This window comes from Equus quagga, chromosome 13 (genome assembly GCF_021613505.1).
Source record: "Equus quagga isolate Etosha38 chromosome 13, UCLA_HA_Equagga_1.0, whole genome shotgun sequence".
Classification (NCBI taxonomy): Eukaryota; Metazoa; Chordata; class Mammalia; order Perissodactyla; family Equidae; genus Equus; species Equus quagga.
The window spans coordinates 53,897,154-53,922,425 of NC_060279.1; the positions used below are offsets into that span (position 1 = coordinate 53,897,154).

The 25,272-nt window shown below is 59.0% G+C and overlaps 1 protein-coding gene across 7 annotated transcripts in view; it reads right to left on the bottom strand.

Annotated features, from left to right (window-relative positions):
• Positions 1 to 314: 314 nt before the first annotated feature.
• The window catches only part of KIFC3 (kinesin family member C3), a 35,772-nt gene continuing 10,814 nt past the window's right edge, over positions 315 to 25,272 (bottom strand). For 5 of the 7 annotated variants that reach the window (XM_046681817.1, XM_046681818.1, XM_046681821.1 and 2 more), the window contains 17 exons: positions 22,737 to 22,939; positions 12,150 to 12,215; positions 11,394 to 11,537; positions 11,033 to 11,272; positions 10,356 to 10,529; positions 9,671 to 9,818; positions 9,458 to 9,588; positions 8,235 to 8,346; positions 6,823 to 7,004; positions 5,637 to 5,741; positions 4,128 to 4,258; positions 3,471 to 3,594; positions 3,115 to 3,244; positions 2,795 to 3,024; positions 2,279 to 2,413; positions 1,746 to 1,854; positions 315 to 962 (listed from right to left, as the gene is read on the bottom strand). In XM_046681817.1, the coding sequence (XP_046537773.1) occupies positions 937 to 962; positions 1,746 to 1,854; positions 2,279 to 2,413; positions 2,795 to 3,024; positions 3,115 to 3,244; positions 3,471 to 3,594; positions 4,128 to 4,258; positions 5,637 to 5,741; positions 6,823 to 7,004; positions 8,235 to 8,346; positions 9,458 to 9,588; positions 9,671 to 9,818; positions 10,356 to 10,529; positions 11,033 to 11,272; positions 11,394 to 11,537; positions 12,150 to 12,215; positions 22,737 to 22,939 (2,390 nt within the window). In that variant the 3' untranslated portion in view covers positions 315 to 936. Of the gene's footprint in view, positions 963 to 1,165; positions 1,193 to 1,745; positions 1,855 to 2,278; positions 2,414 to 2,794; positions 3,025 to 3,114; positions 3,245 to 3,470; positions 3,595 to 4,127; positions 4,259 to 5,636; positions 5,742 to 6,822; positions 7,005 to 8,234; positions 8,347 to 9,457; positions 9,589 to 9,670; positions 9,819 to 10,355; positions 10,530 to 11,032; positions 11,273 to 11,393; positions 11,538 to 12,149; positions 12,216 to 22,736; positions 22,940 to 25,272 lie in introns of all 7 variants that reach the window. The other 2 variants (XM_046681819.1, XM_046681823.1) reach the window with 2 other exon arrangements.

Below are 25,272 nucleotides of genomic sequence, written 5' to 3' on the forward strand. Positions count from 1 at the left end.
CCATTCACTCGAGGGGACGCGGCCAGGGCAGAGGGCGCCCCGTGGCCACCGTCTTGTGTGCCTCTAGGAGCCTCAGGTTCCCGTCTGTGAGACAAGGTGATGGCACCGTTGTTCGGGTATCAGTAACAGGCTGACCAGGTGGGGTGAGGGCACAGCCCCTCCCAGTCATGGACATCAGGACATGTGATCCTGATGGGGACATTGGGTGGGGAGGGCCGTGGGTGACCAGCCAGCAGTGGGGGGCCAGCAGCACACGCCGACACCATGCTTCCAGCCATCCCCCAGGGGCCATGAGACCAACTCTCAGACCACACTTGTGTAAAAAGGCTTTTATTTTAACAAGTAAAAATGGCTACGCTTCCAAAAGTTCTTAAATAGGATTTCAGAGAGAGGAAACTATCAAGAGGCCAGTGAGCAAGGAGAGAGCCTGGTGCCAGGCAGGTGGGGGTAGCAGAATCCTGCCCGCTGGCCTCCTGCCGGCCATAAATATGGCCCGGCCCGCAGGAGGGCCGAGCTCCTATGTACACCGAGGACACTATATACACGCCAGTGCAGGCCCCTGGAGGAGGGGAGGCCGCCCACCAGCCCCAGTTCCACGGCTCCTGTGCCTTCTGGGGGCTCCTCTGCCCGCCCACTACGGAGGGGGCCCTGCAGGCTGGGAAGAGCTGGGCTGGCACCCCCCCACATGCTCCTGCCCTCCCCACGTGGGCCGGCTCGGATGGCCAGGCCCCCCAGGCGGAGCGGCCCTCCCTGCCCGTACAGCCCACGCCACGTGCACCCAGAGCCACAGCCGAGAGCCACCATCTCTTTCGGAACATGTTTCTCATCTCCGAGGGGGCGGGAGAGAAGAGGAGCCTCGCCTCCCACCCCCAGCGCTGCGGCAGGCAGCAGTGGGGCTCAGGTCCAGCCACGGGGCCAGCAGGGTGGACACATCCATCACACAGGCACCGGCCTTGACTTCCCTGCAGGACGAGAAGGGGGTTCGTTAGTCTGTCGAGGAGAGCAGGAGGGAGACGAGGGAGCCAGGCAGAAGCACACAGACAGCAGGCAGCGAAGGACAGCCCCAGCCCTGAGCAGCCGAGCTCCCGGCACAGCCCTGCATCCCAAGGTGGCCGGCGCAGCGGGCGGGCGACAAGAAGCCCTGGGCCGCGGGCCCCACACTCACCTAGAGACTGCAGCCCCAGCCGTCAGGCTGAAATCAAAGCGACAGGCATCTCACTGGTGGGCTTGCCTCGGGCCAGGGCCCCCCGGACCCTGCTGCCCCTACCCGCTCCCCCTCCTCAAGCACTCATCAGGCCTTTCCATGAGTGGGGCCGAGGGGGCCGGAGCCCTGGCTGCCAGTCCTAGGACACAGGTGAGCCCTGCCTTCTTCCCCCACCCCAGCCCCCGGGTGCGCCAGGCTGCTCTGACGGGCAGGTACTGCACGAGCCCAGCCAGCCGGCCTGGGAGAATCGTGTCCTGGGCCTCAGGTGAGCAGCCCAGCTAGGAGCTGGAGGGTGCACTCCTGCTTACGCTACCCCTTCCTCCAAGGGGGGCCTTCGATTTCCCCTCTGTAAAACGGGCCCAGGGCTGTCCGCCCTGACTACTTCCTAGGGCCAGGGCAAGTTGCGACACAAGTTTTGGTCAAGTTCTATAAAGTTTAAAAAAAGGAAAAAAAGAAAAAGCGCCCCCAGGGAAGGGCAGCCCAGTGGCTGTGATGGACCTGTGGGGAGGCTCACCCACCCACACACCCCCTACAGGCTCACCTGAGGGCTGCAGCTTCCTCCGGATGGAGCCTGGGCGGCTAGTGGACCCAGAGCCGGGGGCCGAATGGGCTCGTGCTGCGGGCTGTGGCGTCTGGCAAGCTGGCTCCCACTGTGAGGGGAGGGGGAGGACAGGTGGGTCCGTGCCACGCTGCCCTGGCTCCCCACCCGCACCGCACCTCCCCCTCCTCCCCTTCCCAGCCTCCTGAAACTGTTTTCTCATCTGCCAAATGGGCACAATGATGATACCCTTGCTTCAGGTAGTGCCAGAGTTAAATGAGATAATCCACGTAAAGAAATAAACTAGTTACTACCGAGTGCCTGTGTGCCGGCCTGCACACCCAACCAGAAGACGACCCCACAGGGACCTCAGAGACCAAGAAGAAATACTTGAACTAAAGAGGCTGCTAGGTTTGGGTTCAAGTTCGGGCTCCACCCCCTCTGGCATCTTCCTCTTCCCCACCGCTCCAGGCTGTCCCGCTCCCAGATCTCCCCTCCTGCCCACGACCAAGACAGGCCCGTGGTGGTCCCCGTACCTCCAGATGCTCCTGGCTGGACCAGGACCCGAGCTCTGCCCTGCGGGACCCGGGGCCCAGCTCCACAGAGCGGACCCTCTCAGCAAACTTGAGGGAGTAGAGCGTCTCGCTGGTGTTCTTCTCCACGGGCGACACCTGGGAGAGACCAGGGCTCACTCCCCACCCCGACCAGCCACCCCCCAACAACTGGAGGGGGCAGCATGCTCAGCAGAGGGAGCTCACAGCCAGGGGACTCTAGAAGGCTTGCTGGAGAAGATGGGGGGAGCTGGAGGGGAACTGAGGGAGCAGCGACGGCACGGTCAGAGGCAGAGAGGAGCAACTTGCGAGGTACACAGGGTGCATGTCACCAGCTCGGCTGGGGAGGCTGGGGGGTGCACGGTTTGGAGCTCAGCATGCTTTGGAGCTGCTCAGGACAAGTGGCCCTTCCGTGCACAGCCTGGGTACCTGGGAGGGGCCCCTGGTCCTGGTGCTGGCCGAGCCCCTGTGCTGCCGGCCGCCCCAACCTGCGCTCCTCACCTGCACCACCATGAGGGTCTTGCTGTCCCCACTGAGCGAGTCCTGCAGCAGGTAGGTGAGCTTGGAGTTGCGGAAGGGCACGTGGCCCTGGCGGGAGCGCAGGGCAGCAATGACGTCCCCCAGGGCTGACAGCGACTTGTTGATGTGCTGTGCCTCCCGCAGGCGGCTGCCCTCGGCCCCCGACTTGCCCACGCGCTCCGAGCCGGCCAGGTCCACCAGGTTCAGCTTCCCTGCAGGGAGGGCACAGGGCAGGTCAAGGCCGCCCCAGGGGTGGGTCCCTGGGCGGGGCTCGGGCCGGGCTGCCCGTCGCCCTCACTCACCCGTGGTGCGGAGGCCCGTGCTGCAGTCCACGCCGCGCACCGTCACGATGAGCAGCGCATGTGAGCGGGAGCTGTGCTCGTTAAGGTTGGTGAACTCCGTCGTGCGGTTGGTGTGGCCGAACTCAAACACCTGGCCGGGGGGGTGGGGGGGGGTGGGCAGGGAGGGCAGAAGCACAGGGTTGGGAGTGGGGTCTTTGGAATCACCCTGTCCCCGAGTACCCCTGTGAGGGGCGTCACCCGCTACACCGTACAGAGGAAACTGAGGCTCAGAGAGGGTGGGGACGTGTCCTACCCTAGGGCAGCTCTGCCTGTGGGCAGGGTCTCCCAGCACTGCCCTGCCCGGCCCGGCCCCACACCTTGTTGATGTCGTCCACACTCTGCACCTGGAACTCCGTCAGCCCCGGCACGTACAGCTGCCCGCTGCCGTCTGGGCACAGCCGGATCTCCAGCTTCTCCTGGGGCTCCTGTCCCAGCAGGTCCCTGGAGGGCCAGGCGGATGGCGGTCACTCCCTCCTCCCAGTCTGCCTCTGTTTGCACCGCACCTGCCCCCAGCCTGGAATGTTCCCCTAACACACTGCACCTTCAGGAAGCCTTCCTCGCCCCTCCTCCTCCTCCTCCAGCTCCTCCCAGCACTCAGGCCCCTGAAGGGCAGAGACCAATGTTCCCCAAAAGTCCTGTGGTGGCGCCACTCCTGCCCTGTGATGCACTGAGCCCCTGAGGGCACGGCCCCCAGCCCCCCCACTCTCACTTACTACCACCTGGTGCAGCTGCGGGGAGGGTGAGGACACTTCCACGGGAAAAGGAGCGCCCGGGTCTGGGGTCCCAGGTGGGCTCAGAAAGCCTTTCTCTCCTCTGCCCACGGGCATGGGGGCGGGGCCTAGGACCAGCAGACCGCTGGGCCGAGTCAAGACATACAGCCTCCAACTCCCTGCTTCAGGGAGACCCCACTTCCCATCCCACATTGCTCCATACGGCCCTGAGGACCCCGAGCTGCCCGGGAGGCCTGTGCCCACCTGAGGGCCTCGTTGTAGATCTCGGCCGCGCTGACGGTGATGGTGTACGCCCAGTCGGACGCCTTCTCCTGCACCTCGGAGAAGAGCAGCTGCAGGGCCCGCTGGTTGATGCCCGGGTTCTCAGGGGTCCCCTGGGGGCAGAAGCAAGGCCCCAGTGAGTGGGCCTCTCCCCACCATGAGGGGTGTACCGTGCAGATGCTCACATGGTGTCTGGGGCCCCCATCTCCCTCCAGCTGGCCTCCCCTCACAGGCCACCCTCCCTGACCGAAGCTCCCACCTGCCTGCTGTTCTGCCCCCAAACGCCTTCCACCAGCTGCAAGCAACTTCACCTCCTTGGGCCTCAGTTTCCCACATTTAAAAAGACACCACCGTGCCAGGACTGCCCTGAGACAGCAGAGCCCCTGGGTGAAATGCCTGGCAGGAGCCCACACACAGGGACTGCTGGGTGCCAGATGCATACCCAGCCCTGGTGGGCCACGTGGGAGGGGGCACGGGGAATGGATGATGTCCCTGCCACTGCCCACAATGGTGCTCGATGTCAGGGAGGCCATGGACCGGGCTCTGTGGGTGCTGGAGAGGAGGTGCAGGCAGAGCCAGCCAGTGCCCCAGGCCTGATGGGCTGGCTGGCCTTTCTGAAAGGAAACCTGGGGTCCTCACTGGGGCCCTTGCCTCCCCCTTGATGGCACCTCCCGCTCTCCTTCCACTTCTGCTGCTTGGCTCCCTTGCCAGGCTTGAGTACTGCCAGCCTGGTAGCCTCGCCAAAGGGTGCCTGATGGCCTGGGCCAGCAGGGCCTGTCCAACCCTCTCAACACCTGCCCTCTTCCCCCACCGGGGAACCCCACAGCACCCCTCAAGAGCCAAGCAAATGCCGACAAACCAAAGACACCCCCAGGGGCCAGCTTTCCATTTTTGTCTACAGTCGAGATTCTTCCTCCTCTCAACGCCCTGTTCCTGGCCACACCCCATGGAGATGGGGCGGCGACAAGCCCAGAGATGAAGCCCTGCCCTGACTGTGGGGGCAGCAGGTAAGAGCTGGGCGCCCCATGACAGCCTCCACTGGCCAGCCTCTCCCACTGCCCAGGGCTCTCCTCGATGGCAGAGACCCGCCCTCATTGCCCTGATGCCCCCAGGCCCAGCATGGGAAGCCACACAGCAGGGGCCCAAAAAACATGTGTGGTGCAGTGAAATCCTATCCTGAGAGAGCTGAAGTGCCGCCCCGGACTCCGGCCCCAGGCCAAGCGAGACTCCGCTGATGCCAGAGTGTGTTGTGGGTCTGCCCCTGCCTCACACCCAGGGGACTATCGCAGGTGCACTGAGCCAGGTGGCCCCTCTGCTGGTGCCTTGAGGCTAACACAGGCAGCTACGGGCTCTGCTCCCAGAGTGGTTGTGAAAACCAAGTGAGGCAAAACACACACCACACAAACCCCAAGATCAGTGAGGGAGCCCCCTCTACAGCGGCAGGGCAGTGGTCTTCACTCTGAACCCCTGCCCCATCCAGCGAGCACCCACCTCCATTGTGTACGTCTTGCCGGCGCCCGTCTGGCCGTAGGCGAAGATGCAGACATTGAAGCCGTCAATGCAGGAGGTGATCAGGGCCTGCACCTCCTGGAACACCTAGGGGGGATGCAGATGGGGGGTGAGGGGCTGCCAGGGCTGCTGAGACCAGGGCCCCATACCAGCTACAGGTCTAGCCCCCTCCCCCTGAGCGCTCTCTCCTTCAGCAATAATGCAGCACATGCTATTGTAAGCAACCAGCTCACTGTGCAGAATTCACAACTAATAACCCACTTACACTGGACATGAACGGCAACCTGGTTGCCAAGAGGCTGAAGGGGAGACAGAACAGGGCTTACTGCAGGCAAACACCTGAAGGGGCCCCCCCGCCCCTGCCCTGGAGCTCACAAACCCCCAACCCCATTCTCCAGCTCTCAAGGAGGGCGCAGCAAAATGAAGGCAGAGGCCAGCACGTGCCTGCACCTCCTCTGGCCTGCCTGCCTGCCAGCAGACAGAGGATGGGGGCAAAGGTGAAGCCAAGTATGGCAACAAGAAGGCAGAGGCAAAACAGGCCTGGCAGGTTGGACCTGGCAGATATGAGAGAAGAGCGATGCTGAGACCACATGGCTCTCACAGGCTGAGGGCTCGGCACTGGGGACCGGGGAGTTGCTAGAAACAACCCTGAACAGAGCGCTCACAGCTGGAGGGCCCTCCTTCAATGGAGCCAGGGTCATCTGGTTGGGAGTGGCCACGTGAATGGGTGGGGCTGTGAGAGTGGGCGGTGCCACATGTGTGGGTGGGGCTGTGAGGATAGGCAGGCCACATGTGTGGGTCTGGCTGTGAGGGGGGTGGGGCCACATGTGTGGGTGGGGCTGTGAGAGTGGGCGGAGCCACATGTGTGGGTGGGGCTGTGAGAGTGGGCGGGGCCACATGTGTGGGCGGGGCTGAGGGTGGGAGGGCTGCACATGGAGCTCTCCTTCTGGCAGAGGCTCCTAAGGCCCTCGGTCTTAGCTTCTCACCCTCTTCTCTCCTCCAGAGGGGAAGGAGAGAGGGATCGTGGTGCCCCAGGCTTCTCCATCATGTCTTCCCCACTCTTAAGACGTCTTTCCGTCCATCCTCCCACCATCTCTCCCTCTCCCTGCGAGTCTCTGTGTCCCCTCTCCACTGATCTCTGTCCCTTCCTCTGAAGGGCCACACTTACGTCCTGCTGTGAGGCTCTCGGGGAGAAGACCTTGTCCAGCTCGAAGGATACAGGCTTTCCTTTGTGCAGCAGGTGGATGACGGAGTCATCGTCGGGATCGAAGGTCACCGCATTGGTCGCCTCAGGGCCTTCCCCGTCCTCTTTGGTGACTGGCCGGACACGAGCAATCACCCGGATGTTCCCTGCATTGGGTAGGGGAGGAGAGAAGGGTTAAACCAGACCGCCTCCACACTGGTCTCCACTGGCATCCTAAGCAGCCTAGTGGTTCAGAGCCCCCTGCCTTCAAAGCAAGGCCCCCAGGGCAAGGTGGCCCACAAAGCTGTTATCAGTCACTCACACTACAGGATGAGTTCACTTATTGGTACATTTCCTTCCTGAGCAAACCAGTTGAGGGTGGGACGGGGAGGAAAGGCCAACTGTGGGGCTCAAACACTGCACGCAGTCTGGGTGGAGTACCAAAATAGACACTCTCTTTACATCTCTGGACTTCAGTTTCCTCATCTGCACAGTGAGGGGCTCGGGTCCCAGTAAGCCGAGGGGCTTGTTCTGTCGTTCTGAAAGGGCGCAGTGAATGCCAGGACAGGGGTTGGGGATGAGACGGGCAAATAGCACTGGACAGCAGGTGGACGCCTGGCAGTGCAGAGTGGGCACAGGCAACAGGGCAGCCCCAGGGGCGTGTGGAGGCCAGAGCTGAGCACAACGCCCCCTTGCCTCCAGCCCTTCAGGGGGATCCCAGTGCTCCTGGGAGGAGGAGAAAACTCCCACCACAGCCAGCATGGCCACCTTCCCCTTCACCTGTCCACCTCCTCCGGGAAGCCCCCCGACACCCCCTGTGTCAGACACCCAGGGGCTCTCAGAGCTTCTCCCCAGTCTGGTATCAGGGGCAGTGTTGGGTTCTCTGGGTGACTAATGATGACTCTCTGCTCCCCCTGCTGAAGTGAGCACCATGAGGGCAGGGATGGCATCTGTGGGGCCCATATCATATCTCAGTGTCTCCAACAGCAACTGGCACAGAACAGGCGCTCCCTAACCTTGGTGCAGTGGACGGGTGAAGTCTCAAGCTTGACCAGGCCCTAAGCCAGAACGAGTGGCATCCCAGCCACCCACCACCCGGTGCTTCAATACCCAACCCCGTGGCCACCTGGGGCCTGAGGGTAGCCTGCCATGGGCATTGGGACAAGGACTTCAGCACTGGGACAGATCCAAGGTGGACACTAACAAGCCTGCAGTTTTGAGCAGGTCTCCTGCCTCCTCTGTGCCTCGGTTCCTCATCTACAAGGAAGGAATCACACCCCTCAATGACAGCACAGCTCCGAGGCGTGGTGCTGGGGCCGTGGGGAAGGACGGGACCACCTACAAGCCAGGTCGGGGACTCCATGCTGGGCGCTCCCCAGCCCCTAATGGTGGGTCACCTTTCAGCCGCACGAGCTCGTTGTGACACTTCTTGCGCAGCTGCAGCTCCCGCCGGTACTTGCGCAGCAGCTCCTGGTTGTTGCTGCTGACCTCCTCGATGGCCTGGCCGATCTGATGGGGGACGAGCAGTGCCATGAGGGGCCGGCTCCACGGGCCCATCTGCCCGACTGCCTGTGCCCCCCACAGGCTGCTCACTGCCTCCTGCCTGGGACTGAGTACTTGACGTGCGCTGGCACACATCACCTGTTCCCAGCAACCCCTCTGCGTAGGCGCTGCTACCAGGCCCACTGACCATGGAAGAAACTGAGCCCAGAGAGGCTAAGCCTGTAGCCCAGGGTTGCCCTGCACAGAGCCAGGACTCAGTCCTCACCCCACAGCACTAGCACTCGCCTACAACATGAGGCGGCTGGACTCCAATTCCAGCTCAACCCCTGAGCAGCTGGAGGACCTGAGCCTCCATTTTCTCATCTGCAAGATGGGGATAACACCATCTAGCTCGTGGATCTGTAGGAGCTGGTAGGTAAGATCTCCAAATCACATTGCATTGGGGAAAGCAGCAAGATGCAGACCACACATACACATGTTCCCCTTTGCTGGGCTGGAGGGAACTACAAATCCACGTACATACACATCGACAGGCTACAGCACACTCCGAAAGCCCTGCGGGGAATGCTGGGACACAAGCCACCTTCGGGGAGCGGGCTGGGGTGGCAGAGAGGCCTTCCCTTCCCACCTGACGCCCTTCTGCAGGGGTGGAACTGTCCACTACATCCAGGTATTACTGACATAAGTTTTTAAAGGAGAGCTATTTTCTATTCCCCAAATGCGTCAGTCCCTCCACCCTGCAGGAGCCGACATCCAGATTTGAGGGGCCGACGGCGTAAGAGGCTCCGCCCGGAGGCTGATGAGCCGCTGCTCTTCTCGTCTTGCACAAGGGCGGCTTGAAAAAGTTCAATTAAGCTGAACAGCTGTGGGTAGCGTTTTCAAGATATAAGGATATAAGTTTGGGACGTAAAGATATACATAATGTGTTTGGTTTAGAGTCATAGGAAGACCTGCCCTGACCAGGCTGTTTTTCGAACAGGGTCTGAGGGTGGCAGTGGGTGTGGGGGGAGGCGTTGTCCGGGGGCATTCTCTGCCCTTTGGAGGGGAGCCTGGGTGGCTGCCTCGCTGCCCCAGGGCCCCGAGCCCCCCCAGCCCTACCCCCAGGGCCTGCGCTCACCTCGGCCTTGACGCTCTTGAGGGCCTCCTGCAGCAGCAGGGGGAAGCCGCGCACCTGCCGCTTGAGCCCGTTGTAGTCGTTGGTGAGGGTCCGCAGCGCCGGCTGCAGTGTCAGCAGGTTGGTCCGGACGCCTGTGGGGACACGAGGGGCGTGAGGCGGACGGGGTAAGGGGCTGCAGCCTGGGGTGGGCTGGGGCGCAGCCAGCCGGCTCACCTGCCAGGTTCTCGTGCACGGCCTTCATCTCCACCTGGGCTCTGGCAAAGGCCTCCTCGATGGCCCGGTTCTTGTCCTCCTCCAGGGACTGCATCTCCTCCAGCATCTGCCCGTGGGCCCGCTCCAGCTCCGCCTCGTACATGGCGATCTGGTGGCCAGGGCCAGGGGTTCAGTGCCGGGGGGTGAGGGAGGGAAGAAGCCTGGCCCCTCACCCCTGTGCACACCAGTGAACACACATGCACACCCAGAAGAGGCAGAAGATGGCCAGCTCTCTCCTGGGAAGGCCTGTGAGCTCCGTGCAACTCCTACTCCCTGCATCAGCCCAGCATCAGCCTGGGGCCCAGCACATGACGTGCACGAGCCACAGGCCCCAGGAGAGCAGAGGGGGCGTTTGTTACGACCCTGACTACAACCCCTTCCCAAGAGCACGTGTGCCGGGTCCCGTGCAGGGCCTCTCGTGATTATGTCCCTGAGCCCCGCTGTCAGGTGGGTTCTATGGTCAGATCATTGTACAGAGGAGGACACAGCGACTCAGACAAAACCTGCCCTTAGTCACACCGCCAGCAGGGGGAGGAGAGGCTGGAACCCCGGTCTGTCGGACCCCCAAGTGCTCAACCCCTGCCCTGGACCTCAGGCCCGCCTCTAGCTTTCCAGCCCAGCGTGCACCCTCACATGGCCTGCACACCTGCGCCCGGAGCTGTGCGGTCAGCTGGTGCGAGCTCTGCAGCTGCTGCTCCATCTCCTTCAGCACCTGCCGCTGCATGGCCACCTGCTCCTGCAGGTGCTGGTTCCGGGCCTGGGACTCGCTGAGGGCCTGCTTGGTCTTGGACGACTCCACCTCCACCGTCTTGATGACATACTGCAGGGTGAGGGAGGGACGGTGCATGGAGGTGTGTGAGTGCCTGGACATCACCCCGGGGCCCAGAGGGGACCGTCAGGAACATCCCACTAAGAGTCCCCGGAAAAAGCCAGAGGAGCATCAAGGTCCCACATGAATGCTGCAAGAGCCCCCTGGAATCTTCTCATCTTCATGAGCCCACTCCGAGCCCGGCTGCGGCCCAGAACAGGGTGCAGAACAGACAAGAAGGGCAGAATCTAGCAAGGCACAGCGTCCATGCCAGGTACACGGCAGGCACCTCAAGTGCCGATTGCTGGATGCCCACTACATGCCTGGTGCTGGACGGCCAGAAGGGGAAGGGGCAGGACTGAGTGCAGACCTGGAATGGTTCCTTCAACCGTGCACACTGACTGTTCACCAGGACAAGCCCCTCTGACGTCCTGCCCTGGGCGCCAGGGGCCAAGAACAAAGGCACAGTCCAGGCACACGCAGGGCACTGCCCGCGCTCCAGGCCTGTGGCTCACCTTGATGGGCGGCGACTGGGCCCGCAGGCTGGCGATGGTCTCATGGCTGTCGCGCAGGCGCCGGCTTAGCCGCTCCTCCTCCTGCGCCTTCTCGGCCAGGCAGTCCTTGAGCCGCAGCTCCACCTCGGCCAGCCGGTCGGTCTTCTGCTGCACCTCCAGGTTCAGCTCCGACAGCATGCCTTTGTTCTCCGCCACCTCCAGCTGGAGCTGGGACAGCTTGTCTCGGAGCTGGGCGCTCTCCTGCAGACCGGGGGTTGGAGGCACAGGGACAGGTGTGAGGCAGACAGACAGACAGGCAGGCAGGCGGGCAGGGTCACTGTTAGGAACTGAGCCCTCCAGGCCCACCTGGTCTGGCGCTCACCTGGCTGTGCTCGCAGCCTGTGCAGGCGGCCCCCGGCTTCCCCCGCAGCTCCTGCAGCTCGGCCTCGCAGCGCCGCATCTCCTGCCTCAGTCGCTCATTCTCCACCATCAGCAGGTCCCGGTGCTTCTCCAAGTCGGTGCCTCCCTGCAGAGAGCCAGGGCCGAGGGGGGGCATGGGGGAGGGCAGGTCAGGGGCAAGAAAGGAGCAAGGAGGCAGAGAGAGGGCGAGGGCAGGGGAGAGGGCAGGGGAGAGGGCAGGGGAGAAGGGAGGAGAGCGGGGAGAAAGACGGCAAGAGGGAGAAAAGAGAAAGAGAGGTGAGTGAGGGAAAGAAGAGAGAAGGTGCTCAAGAGAAAAACAAAGATGAAGATGGCAGAGAGAAAGGGCGAGCCTGGCAGGGAAGCAGGAAGTGCTCCCCCTGCACCCCACCCCTTCCATTCTATTTTCTGGAGTGTGAAAGTAACAAGAAAAGTCATATTTATACACAGAGTTCACACTCCCATTTTATGTCAGCAAATGAGAATTAGCCCCCCTCCCCTGCGGGGTCACACGACCTCGGAGGGCCCAGTGAGTGATGGCAAGTATTCTCTGGGAGTGTTTCCAAGTAGGACGGGGGTCTGCGTGGCCAGGATACAGCCCAGCTTGGATGGACGTGGGGTTCGGGAGAGACAGGGTCGCACCCCTCATCTGGGGGGCCAGTCTGTGCAGGGTCTGCCCAGCCCCGACCCCCCTCCATAGGACGCTGTGGTCGAGCCTCACCAGCTCTGATCGGAGGCGGCTCACTTCCTGGGCCTGGCTGATGAGCTTCTCCTTCAGGTTTTCCACCTGCCGACACAAAGCCAGGGTCACAGTGAGCCGTGTTCCTCACCTCCAGCCCACACCCAGCCTCTTGCCCAACCCGCCCTGTGTGCAAGCTTCAGGCCACACCTGGGGCTCCAGGTGAGGCACCTGGCCTGGTCCCGACAGCCTTCAGTGCCCTGTCCCACCGCAGGACCCAGTGAGCCTGGGCTCTTGGGAAAGCCTGGGAACACGTGCACAGAGGTGACTCCTGTGTCACCCTCGGCCCATGCCAGTGGCAGCTCACTGGGAGATTCGGGAGCCTGGCCCTTGGGACACCTGCCTTTCACAGGCCCCTGCCAAGGCCTGTACCTTCTTTTGTATTTGTAACTTTATATTCTTTTTTCTTAAAAGGGCTCCCAAGTTGTAAAAACCTCCAACTCTACAAAACCTGGGTCTGTCCTTGCCCAGCCCCCGGAATTCTCCACTTTGAGTGGTTCCTGGTAAGTCTGTCTGTGGATCAGGTCTGCCAGAGACCAGGGCACCTCTGGGGCCTACGTCCACCCCAGCTCCCAGTCGGTCCCGCAGGAGAAGTGTGGCCGGCAGAGGCTGGGAGAAAGAGAAGGGTGTGCGCACCCCATCAGGAGGCCCGGGACCCGGCTCCAAGGGAACCTGGGGCAGGGAAACCAGCCCCGAGAGAGATCCCAGGGTGGCGGCCTTTACCTGGAGCTGTCCCCCAGCTGGCCACCCTCCCCACAGGACCCAGACCCTGGTTCCGTGTCAGCCCACCTCCAGGAGCCTCTCATCGGGAAACAACCCAGAATGCAGACACAGACTTTGGCACCAGCGTTCATCAGACCATGTTTGGGGTTTTCTTGCAGAAGATTCCGTGATGACCACAGTGCCCTTGGAAAAGGCGCAGTGAGAGTCAGACCCTCACTGGAGGGTTAGGGGGCGTGGTTTACACAGACGGGCCACGAAGCACTGGCTTCTTATCACTAAACAACAGGTGACAAAGGCCACTGCCCACACAGGCCAGCCAGGTCAGCTGGGCGAGGGGCAGTGCAGGACCGGCACCCAAGATCCACCTGGAGGAGGCAGCCGCCATGCACCACCTGCGGACTGCAACCAGGGGACTCAGGCCCAGTGTCGCCAAACTTCTGACCTTTCAAGAGAGGCCAGACATTGGGATTTTTGGGGTGTGTGTGCCAAATCTCCCTACTTTACTTGGCTGAGATGTCATCACCAGCCTGTGGGCAGCAGGGCTGGGAGCTCCCTGCCTCCCGGGGCTGGAGAAGGTGGCCGAACCACAACAGTCCGGCCTCTGCTTCTCTGAGTAGGCCGGGGGAGGAGGCGGGCCATGGGCCATGGGCCATGAGGGGCGAGGCAAAGCTGGTGCCAATTGTCTGCCCACACCACCACCCCCTTCTGTTCAGAGTCTGGTACCAGGAGTGCCCAGTTCCCCGGCCCTAGCAGGAGTGAGGGATGGTATGCATGAGGCGGCCTGTCATCCCTTAGTCACGAAGTTGGAAAGAGCTGACAGCCCAGCATGAGGAGAGTGGTTAAGTAAATTATGGTCTGTGCACACACAGACTGCTGTGTCAGCCTTGCAGTTGTGTTTATCAGAGTTTTAAGTGAGATGGGGAAAGGTGCCTCAACATATTAAGCCCAAGAAAAATCTGAAAACAAAATTGTGAATACGATACAAAAAACTAGAGGTCTCTGGACTGTGGGATTATACTTGACAAGTTCTTGATGCTCTTCAGTAATTTTCAAGTCTTGAAGACGATGTATTCCTCTCACACTCCCCCCACCCTGAAACAGATGGGTCTACCTCCTTTTGAACAGCTGGGGTCCCCCCACCCGCCTTCCCTCCCTCAGAAATCACCCCAGGAAGACCCACTTGCACTGAGCCGGTGCCCCCAGACAGGCTGCTTCCTCGGCACCAGGCTGGGTGTGCTCTGACTTCGCTTGTCCCCACGCCACAGCCACTCAGACCCTCATGCGGTGAAAGACGGGTTTTCCAGTGCTGACCTGGGGGCCAGGATGCCTGCCTGCCACCCGCCTGCGGCCCAGGCTCCTGTTCTCTCTTGCATCACAATTGGAACTCTGGGTGCCCCCGGGCTCTGCCTGGAATCTCTGGGGGCGTCCCCAAAAGAGGGGGCTGCAAAGTGGGCAGGGTGCAGAGTGGAGAAAGAGGCTGCACAAGACCCCCTTCCATCAGAGACGTGAGGCACTTAGCTGTCTCCTGGCTTGTGTCGGGCAGCGCGGGGACAGCCCACCAACACTGCAGGGCAGTCAGTCAGGCACAGCCACTCCACGGTGCGCCGTGAGTGCGCCCGGCAGGCCAGCTCCACCGGGGGCTGGGAAATAAGAATGCACGCTGACCGGGGTGGGGGGAACACTGACCTCCACCAGGGGGTCTGCTCCAGCGGGGCCCGGGGGAAGGTGCCACTTTTCTCCCGGCCTCGAAGGAAGAGCAGGCGAGTCCCTCAGAGTCAGGGAAAACAATGGGCAAGAAGACAGAGACAGATGGAGGCACCCAGAGAAGCATGGAGGGAGACGAGCTGGGAGCAGTGAGAGCAGACAGTGGGGAGCGGAGGGTGAACCTGACCAGAGCAGGGCCTTCCACAGAGGGAGCCCCTGCAGGCCCCCCCACCACAGCTCTGCGCCAGCAACACCTGCGTCTGTACGCAGAGGGGAGGGGCTGTCTCCATCGCTCATCAGGAGCCGTGACCAGTGCACAGGAGATGCTCAATAAACACTCGAAGTAACAGCAAAGGGTCAGCAGAGGCTCCTGCCAGGCTGCTGTGATGGTCCCCAAGAAGCATGATGCTGGCCCCAGGGCTGAGGAAGGGACCAGGCTGGGTTTGGGCAGCATCTGTCCCCCGGCCCACGCTCCTCATCTGCCAGAGAAACTGAGTCACGGGCCTGGTGCAGAGGGCCCTCAGGGGAGCAAAGAGCTGGGGCCTGTCTGCCAACCTGACACAAACCCACATTTACATCTGGGCAGAAGCGGGCTCAGCAGAGGGTGGGGCTGCCCTGCGGCCACAGGTCTGTGCTTTCTCAGCTGTCTGCTCCTATCAACGCAGACAGCCGCCAATTACCTCCCGACCTCCCGCCAAGCCTGGCCCACCATCACCGCTGTCTCCTCAGGAACACGGGCTCTCCCGGCAGCCAGGCGCTGCTGAGCTGGGGTAGCGAGAGGGTCTGGGATCCACAAGGCATCGAGGTAGCACTGCCTAGAGGCCAGAGGGGCGGCCCCTGGGAGCACCCCACTCTGTCCCCAACACACTGCCCATCCGCCAGACCTGACTCCTGGTTACGTGACCTCCGGCCAGGCCTGTCTGGCCCCGTCCACGCCCACCCTGCCTCCACTGCCGAGTTTTCACATTCGGGTCCTTCTGGCACTGAGGGGCAGTTAGAACATGGATTCTCAGGCCGGACGGCGTAGGTTTCTGGTACAGACATTGGATAACCCTGGACAGGTCTCAACTTCGCCATGCCTCTCGGTTACCTCGTGTGTATCATGAGGCTACCGCATATTGAGGATGTCTTGAGGATTAAGTGAGATTAAGGGAGTAATATATGTGAAGCACTGAGGACAGTGCCCAGCACATAATAACTTCTACTGTTAGGACGCTAGTCCGTGAAGACAGGGACGTCTGTCTGTTGTGTAGGCGCTGTGCTCCCAGTACCCGGTGCGTAGAAGGCTGAATGCATGCGGGCCAGCTGAAGCAGGGCCTGTGAGTGAGGCTGTCTGGCAAGGCGTGGGGCAGGAGGGAGGAGGAGGCGGGGGCACGCTGAAGGATGCTCGCTTCCGCCAAAGGTGGGAGCTGCTGCTAGGCTCCAGGCAGTGGGTGCCACACAGGAATGTCAGCCCAGAAGTACCACATCTGCCAATCTTTTATGACAAAAAGGAAGCCCAGATTTTTATGTGAACTTAACTACGATTTAAACGTTGGCAACTAACTCAGTCATTAAAAAATCAGGCCAATTAGAACTAATAAACCAATTCAACTGAGTTGCAGGATACAAAATCAACACATAAAAATCAGTTGCATTTCTATACACTAACAAAGAACGATCCAAAAAGGAAATTAAGGAAATAATTCCATTTAAAATAGCCTCAGAAAGAATAAAATACTTAGGAATAAACTTAACCTAGGAGGCAAAAGACTTGTACACTGAAAACTACAAAACGTTGCTGGAAGAAATCAAAGACACCGATAAACGGAAAGACATCCTATGTTCATGGACGGGAGACTTAATCATCTTAAGACATCAATACTACACAGAGCATCTGCAGATTCACTGCGACCTCTATCAAAATCCCAGCAACATTTTTTTGCAGAAATAGAAAAAACATCCTAAAATTCATACGAAATCTCAAAGGACCCCAAATAGCCAAAACAATCTTGAAAAAGAACAAAGTTGGAGGTCTCACGCTTCCTGATTTCAAAACTTACTACAAAGCTACAGTAATGAAAACAGTGTGGTACCGGCATAATGAGAGACATATAGACCAACGGAACAGAATAGAGAGCCCAGAAATAAACCCTCATATACAGTCAAATGACTTTCGACAAGAGTGCCAAGACCATTCAATGGGGAAAGGACAGTCTTTTCAACAAACGTGCTGGGAAAACTGGATATCCACATGCAAAAGAATGAAGTTAGACCCATTTGTTACCTTACACCGCTTATAAAAATTAACTCAAAGTGGATCAAAGACCTAAAGGTAACAGCTAAAACGATAACATTCTGGAAGAAAACATAGGGGAAAAGCTTCATGACACTGGATTTGGCAATGATTTCTTCGACATGACACCAAAAGCAAAAGCAACAAAAGTAAAAATAGATAAACTGCACTTAATCAAAATAAAAACTTTTGTAGGGGCTGGCCCGGTGGCGCAGTGGTTAAGTTCACACGTTCAGCTTGTCAGCAGCCCAGGGTTCACTGGTTCAGATCCCAGGTGCAGACATGGCACCACTTGGCAAAATAGGTGTCCCACATATAAAGTGGAAGAAGATGGGCACGGAAGTTCGCTCAGGGCCACTATTCCTCAGCAAAAAGAGGAGGATTGGCAGTAGTTAGCTCACGGCTAATCTTCCTCCAAAAAAAAAAAACTTTTGTGCATCAAAAGACACTATCAACAGAATGAAAAGGCAACCCACAGAATGAGAGACTACCTGCAAATCATCTACGTGATAAGGGGCTAATATCCAGCAGATATAAAGAACTCCTACAACACAACAACAAAAACCCAATTCAAATTGGCAGAGGACTTGAATAGAAATATTTCTCCAAAGAAGACATACAAGTGGCCAATAAGCACATGAAAAGATGCTCACTGTTACCAATCATTAGGGAAATGCAAATCAAAACCACAATGAAATATCACTTCATACCCATTAAGATGGCTATTGTTAAAAAAAATAAAAAGCTCAGAAAATAATAAATATTGGTGAGGATGTGGAGAAACTGGAAGCTTTGGGCACTGCTAGTGGGAATGCAAAATGGTGCAGCTGCTGTGGAAAACAGTATGGTAGATTCCTCAAAAAATTTTAAATAGGGGCCGGCCCCATGGCCAAGTGGTTAAGTTTGTGCGCTCCACTTCAGCGGCCCAGGGTTCGCCAGTTCAGATCCTGGGTGTGGACCTACATACCGCTCATCAAGCCATGCTGTGGCAGCATCCCACATAGAAGAACTAGAATGACCTACAATTAGGATATACAACTGTGTACTGGGGCCTTGGGGAGAGAAAAAAAAAAAACTGGAGGAAGATTGGCAACAGATGTTAGCTAAGGGCCAATCTTCCTCACCAAAAATCATACCTTTAAAAAAAAAATTTTAAATAGAGTTACCATATGATCCAGCAATTCCACTTCTGGGTATACACCCAAAGGAATTGAAAGCAGGGTCTCAAAGAGTACTTGCACACTCATGTTCACAGCAGCACTATTCACAATAGTGAAAACATGAAGCAACCCAAGTGTTCACTGACGGATGAATGGATAAGCAAAATGTGGTATATCCATACAATGGAATATTATTTGGCCTTAAAAAAGAAGAAAATTCTGCCATTTGCAACTACATGGATGAACCTGGAGGGCATTATGCTAAGTGAAATAAGCCAGTCGCAGAAAGACAAGTACTGTGATTCCACTGATACAAGCACCCAGAATACTAAATCTATCGAGACAGAGTAGAATGGCGGTTGCCAGGGCCTGAGGAGAGGGGACCGGGGAGCTAGTGTTTAATGGGGACGGAGCTCTGCGAGATGAAAAGACTTGCGCAGACAGATGCTGGTGAAGGCTGCACAACAACACGAATGTACTTACATCACTGACCCGTACACTTAAAGATGGTCAAGATGGTCAATTTTAGGTTATGTGGACCCTACCACAGTTTTTTTAAATGGTTAAAAAAAAAAGGAAGCAGAGAAAACAAGCAAGACACATTTGAGGGCCAGACCTGGTCTGTGTCTGTGGCGTCCGACAGTCTCTCACGTTCTATCTGGAGGTGCAGGGGCACTAAGGGGTGGGGTGCAGGCGGGGTGCGTCACATGGAAGGGGTCTTGGGAACACAGAGGCCACCACTCCAGGGACATCCTCAAGAGGAGAGGGGGGCTCAAGGCCACCAGGACATGGCCTGGGGCTGTGGTTGCCAAGGTTGGGGAGGGTCATCGGACCAGCCACAGCCTCCCTCAGTCGCCAGCCTGAGCCCAGTGGCCTCTGCGGCCTGTTCAGCCAGACACCCAAGGACTGAGGACCTTTGGCCTGAGTGCTCCCCACAAGGAGCACAGCGGGCTCCCCGTGAAGACACACATCTCCCCCGACAATTACCCGCGGAGAGGCCTGGAGAGACTCCCGCAGCCCTCACAAGCCAGCTTCCAACACTGTCGTCGGCAGCCCCACTTGATACCAGTCAACACAAGCTTGATATAAGAGAAGCCATATTGTAGAAAGGAAACTATACTGTAACTTTGAATGACCCCTGACTGACTAGCCCAGACGTGCTCTGTAGATTTTACGGCCCCTCCCAGCTGCTCTAAGATGATAACTTTGTTCTTTTGAGTTTCTTAGGAATGTGATGACCCCTGGGCAGAAAGCCCATGCTGATACCGTCATCAATGACAACTGAAAGATCAGGGTGTAGGGAGTTGCTCCATTCTCTGAGGCACATCCAGTGAAACAAAGGACTCTCAGGAACTGGGACCAGATGTCTGCCCCACCCAGAGACCACCCACCTCCCCCACCTGGAGGCTGGCCCCCGTTATATATGTATATAACTGGCCTGTAGTCTTTGCTTTGGGAGATGGTCCTTTCGGACATGAGTGGGCCATCTTCCTTCTTGCTGGCAAGCTGTAATAAAGTCCTTTCTCTCCCACCACCTTCCCTCCTGACCATTGGCATGTCTTGCAGCGAGCAGACGAGCCCCCTTGGGTGGTAACATACGGACTGAATCAGCTTTGCCAGCAGGGCAGGGGGGCCTCCTAAGATCATCACTTTGAACCCCCAACCCTGTGAGGTAGGTACCACTATTATCCCCATTTTACAGGAAGAAAAATTGAGGTTCCGAGAGATTAAGCCTCAGTTAAGCAACTTGTTCAAGGTCACCTGACCACCAAGTGGAACTCGGGGGTCTCAGTGACCCCCACAGAGCCCTTGCTCTTAACCACTAGGCAACACTGCCTTTTCAGGAAGAGCACCGTGGGAAAGCAGCCACGTTCAGGAGGCGAGTCTGGGCAAAGCTGAGAACGAGGCAGAGCTTTTCTTAGGAACCACAGCGAGGCTGCCAGGAGGCCGCAGCACATGGGAGGGACACTTCACAAGGCATGGCACTTTACGGTTTACCATCCATTTTCCTAGTCTCACAATTGATACGCCCAAAAACCACAAAGCAACATCTATTAGCCCCAGTTCAGAGACTGGGAAGTGAAGGCTCAGAGAGGACATGACCTGCTGCAGCTGCACAGCTGGCGAGTGGCACAGCCGGGGCCAGAATCCAGCTCACGTGAGTCCAAATTCAAAACCCTTCACAGGGACGACGACGCTGGTGGCAGCGACGCCAATAACACCAGATCATCTCGTCGGGTCGCTACTGAGTCCAGTTTACAGAAGAGGAAATGGAGGCGCAGAGCAGTGATTAACTAGGCCAGGGTCACACAGCTAACGAGCAGTGCCAAAGTCAGGATCTAGGCTCCAGGCCCACGCAGTTGGCCCAGCTCCACAGGGTCGGACCCTCCAGAGAGCGGCTCAGAGACCTGGAGCTTCAGAAGCATCCCCTGAGAAATTTCCAGAAAAGAGCTGGCAGTCAGCAAGCTCAAGGCTAAGATGTGATCAAAGACCAGGAAGCATCTGGAACCCTCCAGACCATCCAGGGGAGGGAGGGGCTGGAGGAGGGGGCTGGGAGGGGGAGGGGAGGGGAGGGGAGGGCTGCGGCTCCAAGACCCCAGAAAGGCTGGGATGCTTCACTGTCAACTTTCCCTCTAAAAAGTAATAGATTTTGCTAATAAAAGGGAAAAGATATTTTTTTAAAAACTTGTTTAAAGTCACAAAAGTCCACATATTATTATGACTTCATTTATATGAAATGTTCAGAAAAGGCAAATCCAGACAAACAGAAGGCAGATTAGCGGTTGCCAGCGCTGGGGGAGGGGGGATGGGGAGCAACAGACTAGGTCTTTTTAGGGAATTTGGGAAAATGCTCTGAAACTAGATAGCGGTGATGGCTGCATCACCATCTCAATACACTTTTAAGACCATCAAATTGTATACCTTAAAGGGATGAATTTTATGTTATGTGAATTATATCTCAATAAAGCTCTTTTAAAAAAAAAAACAAACTCTTCTGAAAAGTGGACAGCCTTAACTGGGGAAGGTCAGGGAAGGAAGAGCTGCTGATGAGCTGTCACTGTGGGCCAGACGTGTGTCCCCTGCAAGGTGGGTCTCAGACCAGCCCCATGGCCCCACAGGGCAACGCCTGGCACCACGTTCCAGCTACACAAGCCTTGGTTCCACACTTACACTCATCTTGCTCCTCCTGCCACAGTTCCTTTGCACAACTGTTCCCTCAGCTCAGAACGCACTTCCCCTGCTCCGTGCCAGACCTCAGCTCCAGAGCTACTTTCTCAGGGAGGCTGTCCTTGACCTCCCCAACAGGTCTTACCTCCCTGACAAAGCCCCCTGGTCCAAGCCCTCATGCCCTGTGTGTTTGCCAGCCTACCGAGCCCTTGTTCCTCTCCCAGCCTTACGTGGGTGCACGTGACAAATGTCCGGCCTCCCCCAGCCTGCGGCCTCCACGGGCCATGGCGCACCTGTCCACCTGGGCATCTCCAGGGCTGAGCTCAGGGCCTAGTATAGACAGGCCCCCAGCGAAGGTCTGACGGAGGGAGGCGGGCGGGCACCGCAGGAGGCAACAGGGATGCAAGGCTGGTGTGTCGCACCCCATGTGGAGGAGCCCCCGTCAGCAGGCAGACGGGCACAGAGGTGGCAAATAATGGGGTCACAGGGCACTAGGGACACCCCGAGGAGATCCACCCAACTCAGCAAGGGGTGGTCAGAACAGACGGTTCTTGAGAAGAGGACACACCCGGAAGCTGGAAAAAATGTTGCATTTAAAAAGTGCATGAAAACATCTGCTCCCCCTGGAACTGAGAAGATGGCTTGGTATTCAGTGATGTTCCCTGGAGCAGAAGGTCCACGTGGCTGGGTCACCTCTTTGGAGGAGAGAGCACATAGCTCTTGGGACAGAGAAGGAACTGGGCCCCGCCTGAAGCAGGGCTTCCCGCAGAGAGCCCCGGCCCAGACCTCAGGGCACGGGACCCAGCGTGGGCATGATATGCAGACAAGGTGGGGACCTTGGGGGAGAGGGAGGGTCAGACACAGGTACGAGAGACAGACACCAACCATGGGCATGGGGAGCTGAGCCCCAGGAAAGGAGGAGGTGGGGAAGGGAAAAGGGTAAAGGAGGCAGGCACGCAGAGGAGGGCCAGCGGCCAGCCCCAAGGGCGTGCGGCTCACGGCCGAGGGTCCCCAGATGTCCTTCGGGACAGCCATCGAAGGAGACGATGCTCGCCAGCAAAAACCTTCGGCTCTCCCAGCTTCCAGGGGTCTGGAGCTCCCTTTTCCCTGGGCACTCACACTAGCCCCTCCGTCCCGCCAGTTTTCCCTGGGTGTCCTCTGCAGTGAGTTCTGTTCCCTCGGGCTGCCCCATCCAGGGCACTGAGGAAGATGGGAGGGACAAAGCAGCACGGGCCTCGGGGCAGGAAGCATCCCAGCGCCTTCCTGCTCCGCTCACATCTACACCGCAGCCCGTCACTTCTGAAGAGGTAGGTCCTGAACCCTGGTCACCATGAGGAGTGGAGCACAGGATGACCAGGAAGGGAGGCCCAAGCCTCTGATGCTTGCCATCTCATGCTCTTGTGCACTCCCGAACAAGGAGAGGAGGCCGCATGTGTCTAGTATGCAGAGGCCTGGTGGGTTCCAGGTGCCCCGGGCAATGTCCTCTGACCTACTCCACGGTGGGCAGTGGCCTCTGCCCGTCCCAGCCTCCCCAGGTACCTGGTTCTGCAGCTGGGTGGATGCAGCTTGCTGGTCACTGTCGTGGAGGGCCAGCCTTTCCCGCAGGGCCGCCAGCTCCTCCTGTAGCTGGACTTTCTCCTCCCGAAGCTGGGACATGGCCTCCACCATCCTGTGCACCACGGGGGCTGCACCTGGCGGCCCCGACAGGCTGGAGCAGCTCCCGCTGCCAAAGAGCCGCCCACCTATGAGCAAAGTGCGGCCGATCAGCCGGGTGGCAGAGGTGCGGTCCTGGTGGAGGAGAGGGGGCCCGGCAGGAGGGCGGGCCATTGGGGATGGGGAGGGGACACAGGCTGAGAGGAGGCGGCAGCTGGGTGGGGCAGCAGGGATTACAGCCAGGGGCCTCGAGGGGCCTGCCAGGAAAGGGAAGCCACTTCAGCGGGCAGTTTCTGGGATCGGGACTAAGGAAAGCAACTGTCAGGGACTACACCCCACAGAGCACGTGTTCTAGGTCTGAGGGGCCACACCCTCTCCAGGGCCAGCCTGCAAGGACTCAGCTGAGAGAGACATGCCTTCTGGCAACAGCAGAGACAGGCCGGGGCTGTCTCCCTGGAAAAGACTACTTTTGTGGGAACATGATTTCTCTTAAACCCAAAACCCTCTCCAGAGTTCAGAAGAGACGCAGGGGCTCCCCAGCCTGCCCCCTGCCCTCTGCAGAGGGTGGTCACCTGCACACAGAGAGGGAGCCCGGGGAGGGTGTGCGTGTGCAAGGGACAGACAGACCAGGACACAGAGGCAGACGCAGCATGTGGGCAGGAACACAAACAGGCCCGCTCTGGGACAGACACCTGCACTCGGCAGGACCGAGCACAGGGACCGCACAGGCACAAGGAAGTGATAAATACCGGGGTGAGAGGGGCCTCAGCCTGAGTCTTCCTCCACCCGTGGCTTTCCACTGTCCTGTCACCAGGAGCAGGAGAGAGACAGACAGACAAATGGAAGGACAGAGACACAGAATCAAGGCCTGGGACCTGCTGATGGGGCCAGGGATGCTTGTCTTGGCTTGCTTCCAGGGCACCAAGGATGGCCGCGGTCCCTGAAGCGGGAGCTGGTGAGGAGCTCAGGAGGAAGGAGAGCGGGGCAGGGGGGAGGGTGGAAGGGCGGCCAGCCCAAATGGGGTCCTGGCCTGACCGCTCAGAGGCTGAATACGGTGTCCCAAAGCAAAGCACAGAGAGCAGCATCTGTTGGCGGTGAGCCTCCCGTCTCCCTTGGAACACCAGAGCTTCTGGGCTCCCCCACACTAGGTCCCCATGCGGCCAGGACTAGGGGGTTCCCAGATTCTGTGAAGGAAGCCACCTGCGCCTGAAGTCACACAGCCGCTGGCAGCTTTGACCACAGGGAGGCAGCAGTGAGCTCCCGAGACTGCAGAGAGGCCAAGAGGCGCCTGGCTTTGGGACTGGCTGGAGCCGGGCATGCGGGGGAGCAGGTTCCCGGCTGGCGGCCGTTTCAGCACGGTGCCCGGGACAGGCGGCCAGTGAGAAGGCCCTGCTCCCACTCTAAAGACAGCAGGCAGAGCACCCACAGGCTGGCTTCTCCCTCCTTCCAACCCTGCGGGACGGCTCCCACTCACGTCCCTCTAGAGAGCTGGACCGCAGCACTCACTGGTTGGCTAGTGGCCCTGGCCACAGGGCCCGCGCGTGACACAGAGTGCATGTCACACACAGCTGGGTAAGCTTCTGCTCTCTTCTAGAGAGTGAGGTCAGACGGATGCTTCCAGACCTGCACACGGGGCTGCCACGAGCAGCATGTGACCAGCACGGCCCTCAGCCCTCTGCGGACTGCTGTGGGGCGGCAGGGAGCACCCTGGACTCCAGGTCCAAGAGCTGGTTCTCCACGTGAGAGACGTGTGGGAGGGGCCTCAGGGTCTTCCTTTGTGAAATGGGGACAACAGTCCCTGCCCCAAGAAGCAGTCTTGGGAAAGGAGCCTGGAACCCGTGAGGGATGCACAGGTATGCGCGAGTTACCCACAGGATGTAGACGAGCCCTTCTTGTCTAGGACCCTGCTCAGATCACAGAAGTTTCTGAGGCACCACAGAGCCCAGGCTCAGTGGGTTCACCCTGGTGTCAGCACAGTGTCCACATGCCAGGGCCGCTGACAGGGGGCTGGAGAGAGCTTGCTGGGGGAAAAAGGGCCTTGAAAACACTAAGGGAGGGCAGAGGAGGAGGGATGGGTGGGAGGGGAGGTCAAAGAGGCAGCTGGGGGCCAGGGACTCAAGGGCCCTTGCACCAAGGAGGCTGCACCCTCTCGGGAGGTCAGTTTTCAGGGCAAGTTTTCAAGAGAGAGTGCCCCGGAGACCCTGCTGGGGCCGCCCCTCGCAAGCTCTCAGCTCAGGGAGACGGAGGCCCGGCCCAGGGACAAGGGCCAGTCCTCACTCCTGACTGGAGCTGGCCTTTCTCCTCTGGCAAATCAGGAGAGCCTGACTGGCTGGCTGGACGATGCCCCGTTCCCAAGGCCCATCCACCCACACGTGGGCCAGACCCCCACGTGGCTCTGGCCCTACCTCAGGGAAGGAGCAGT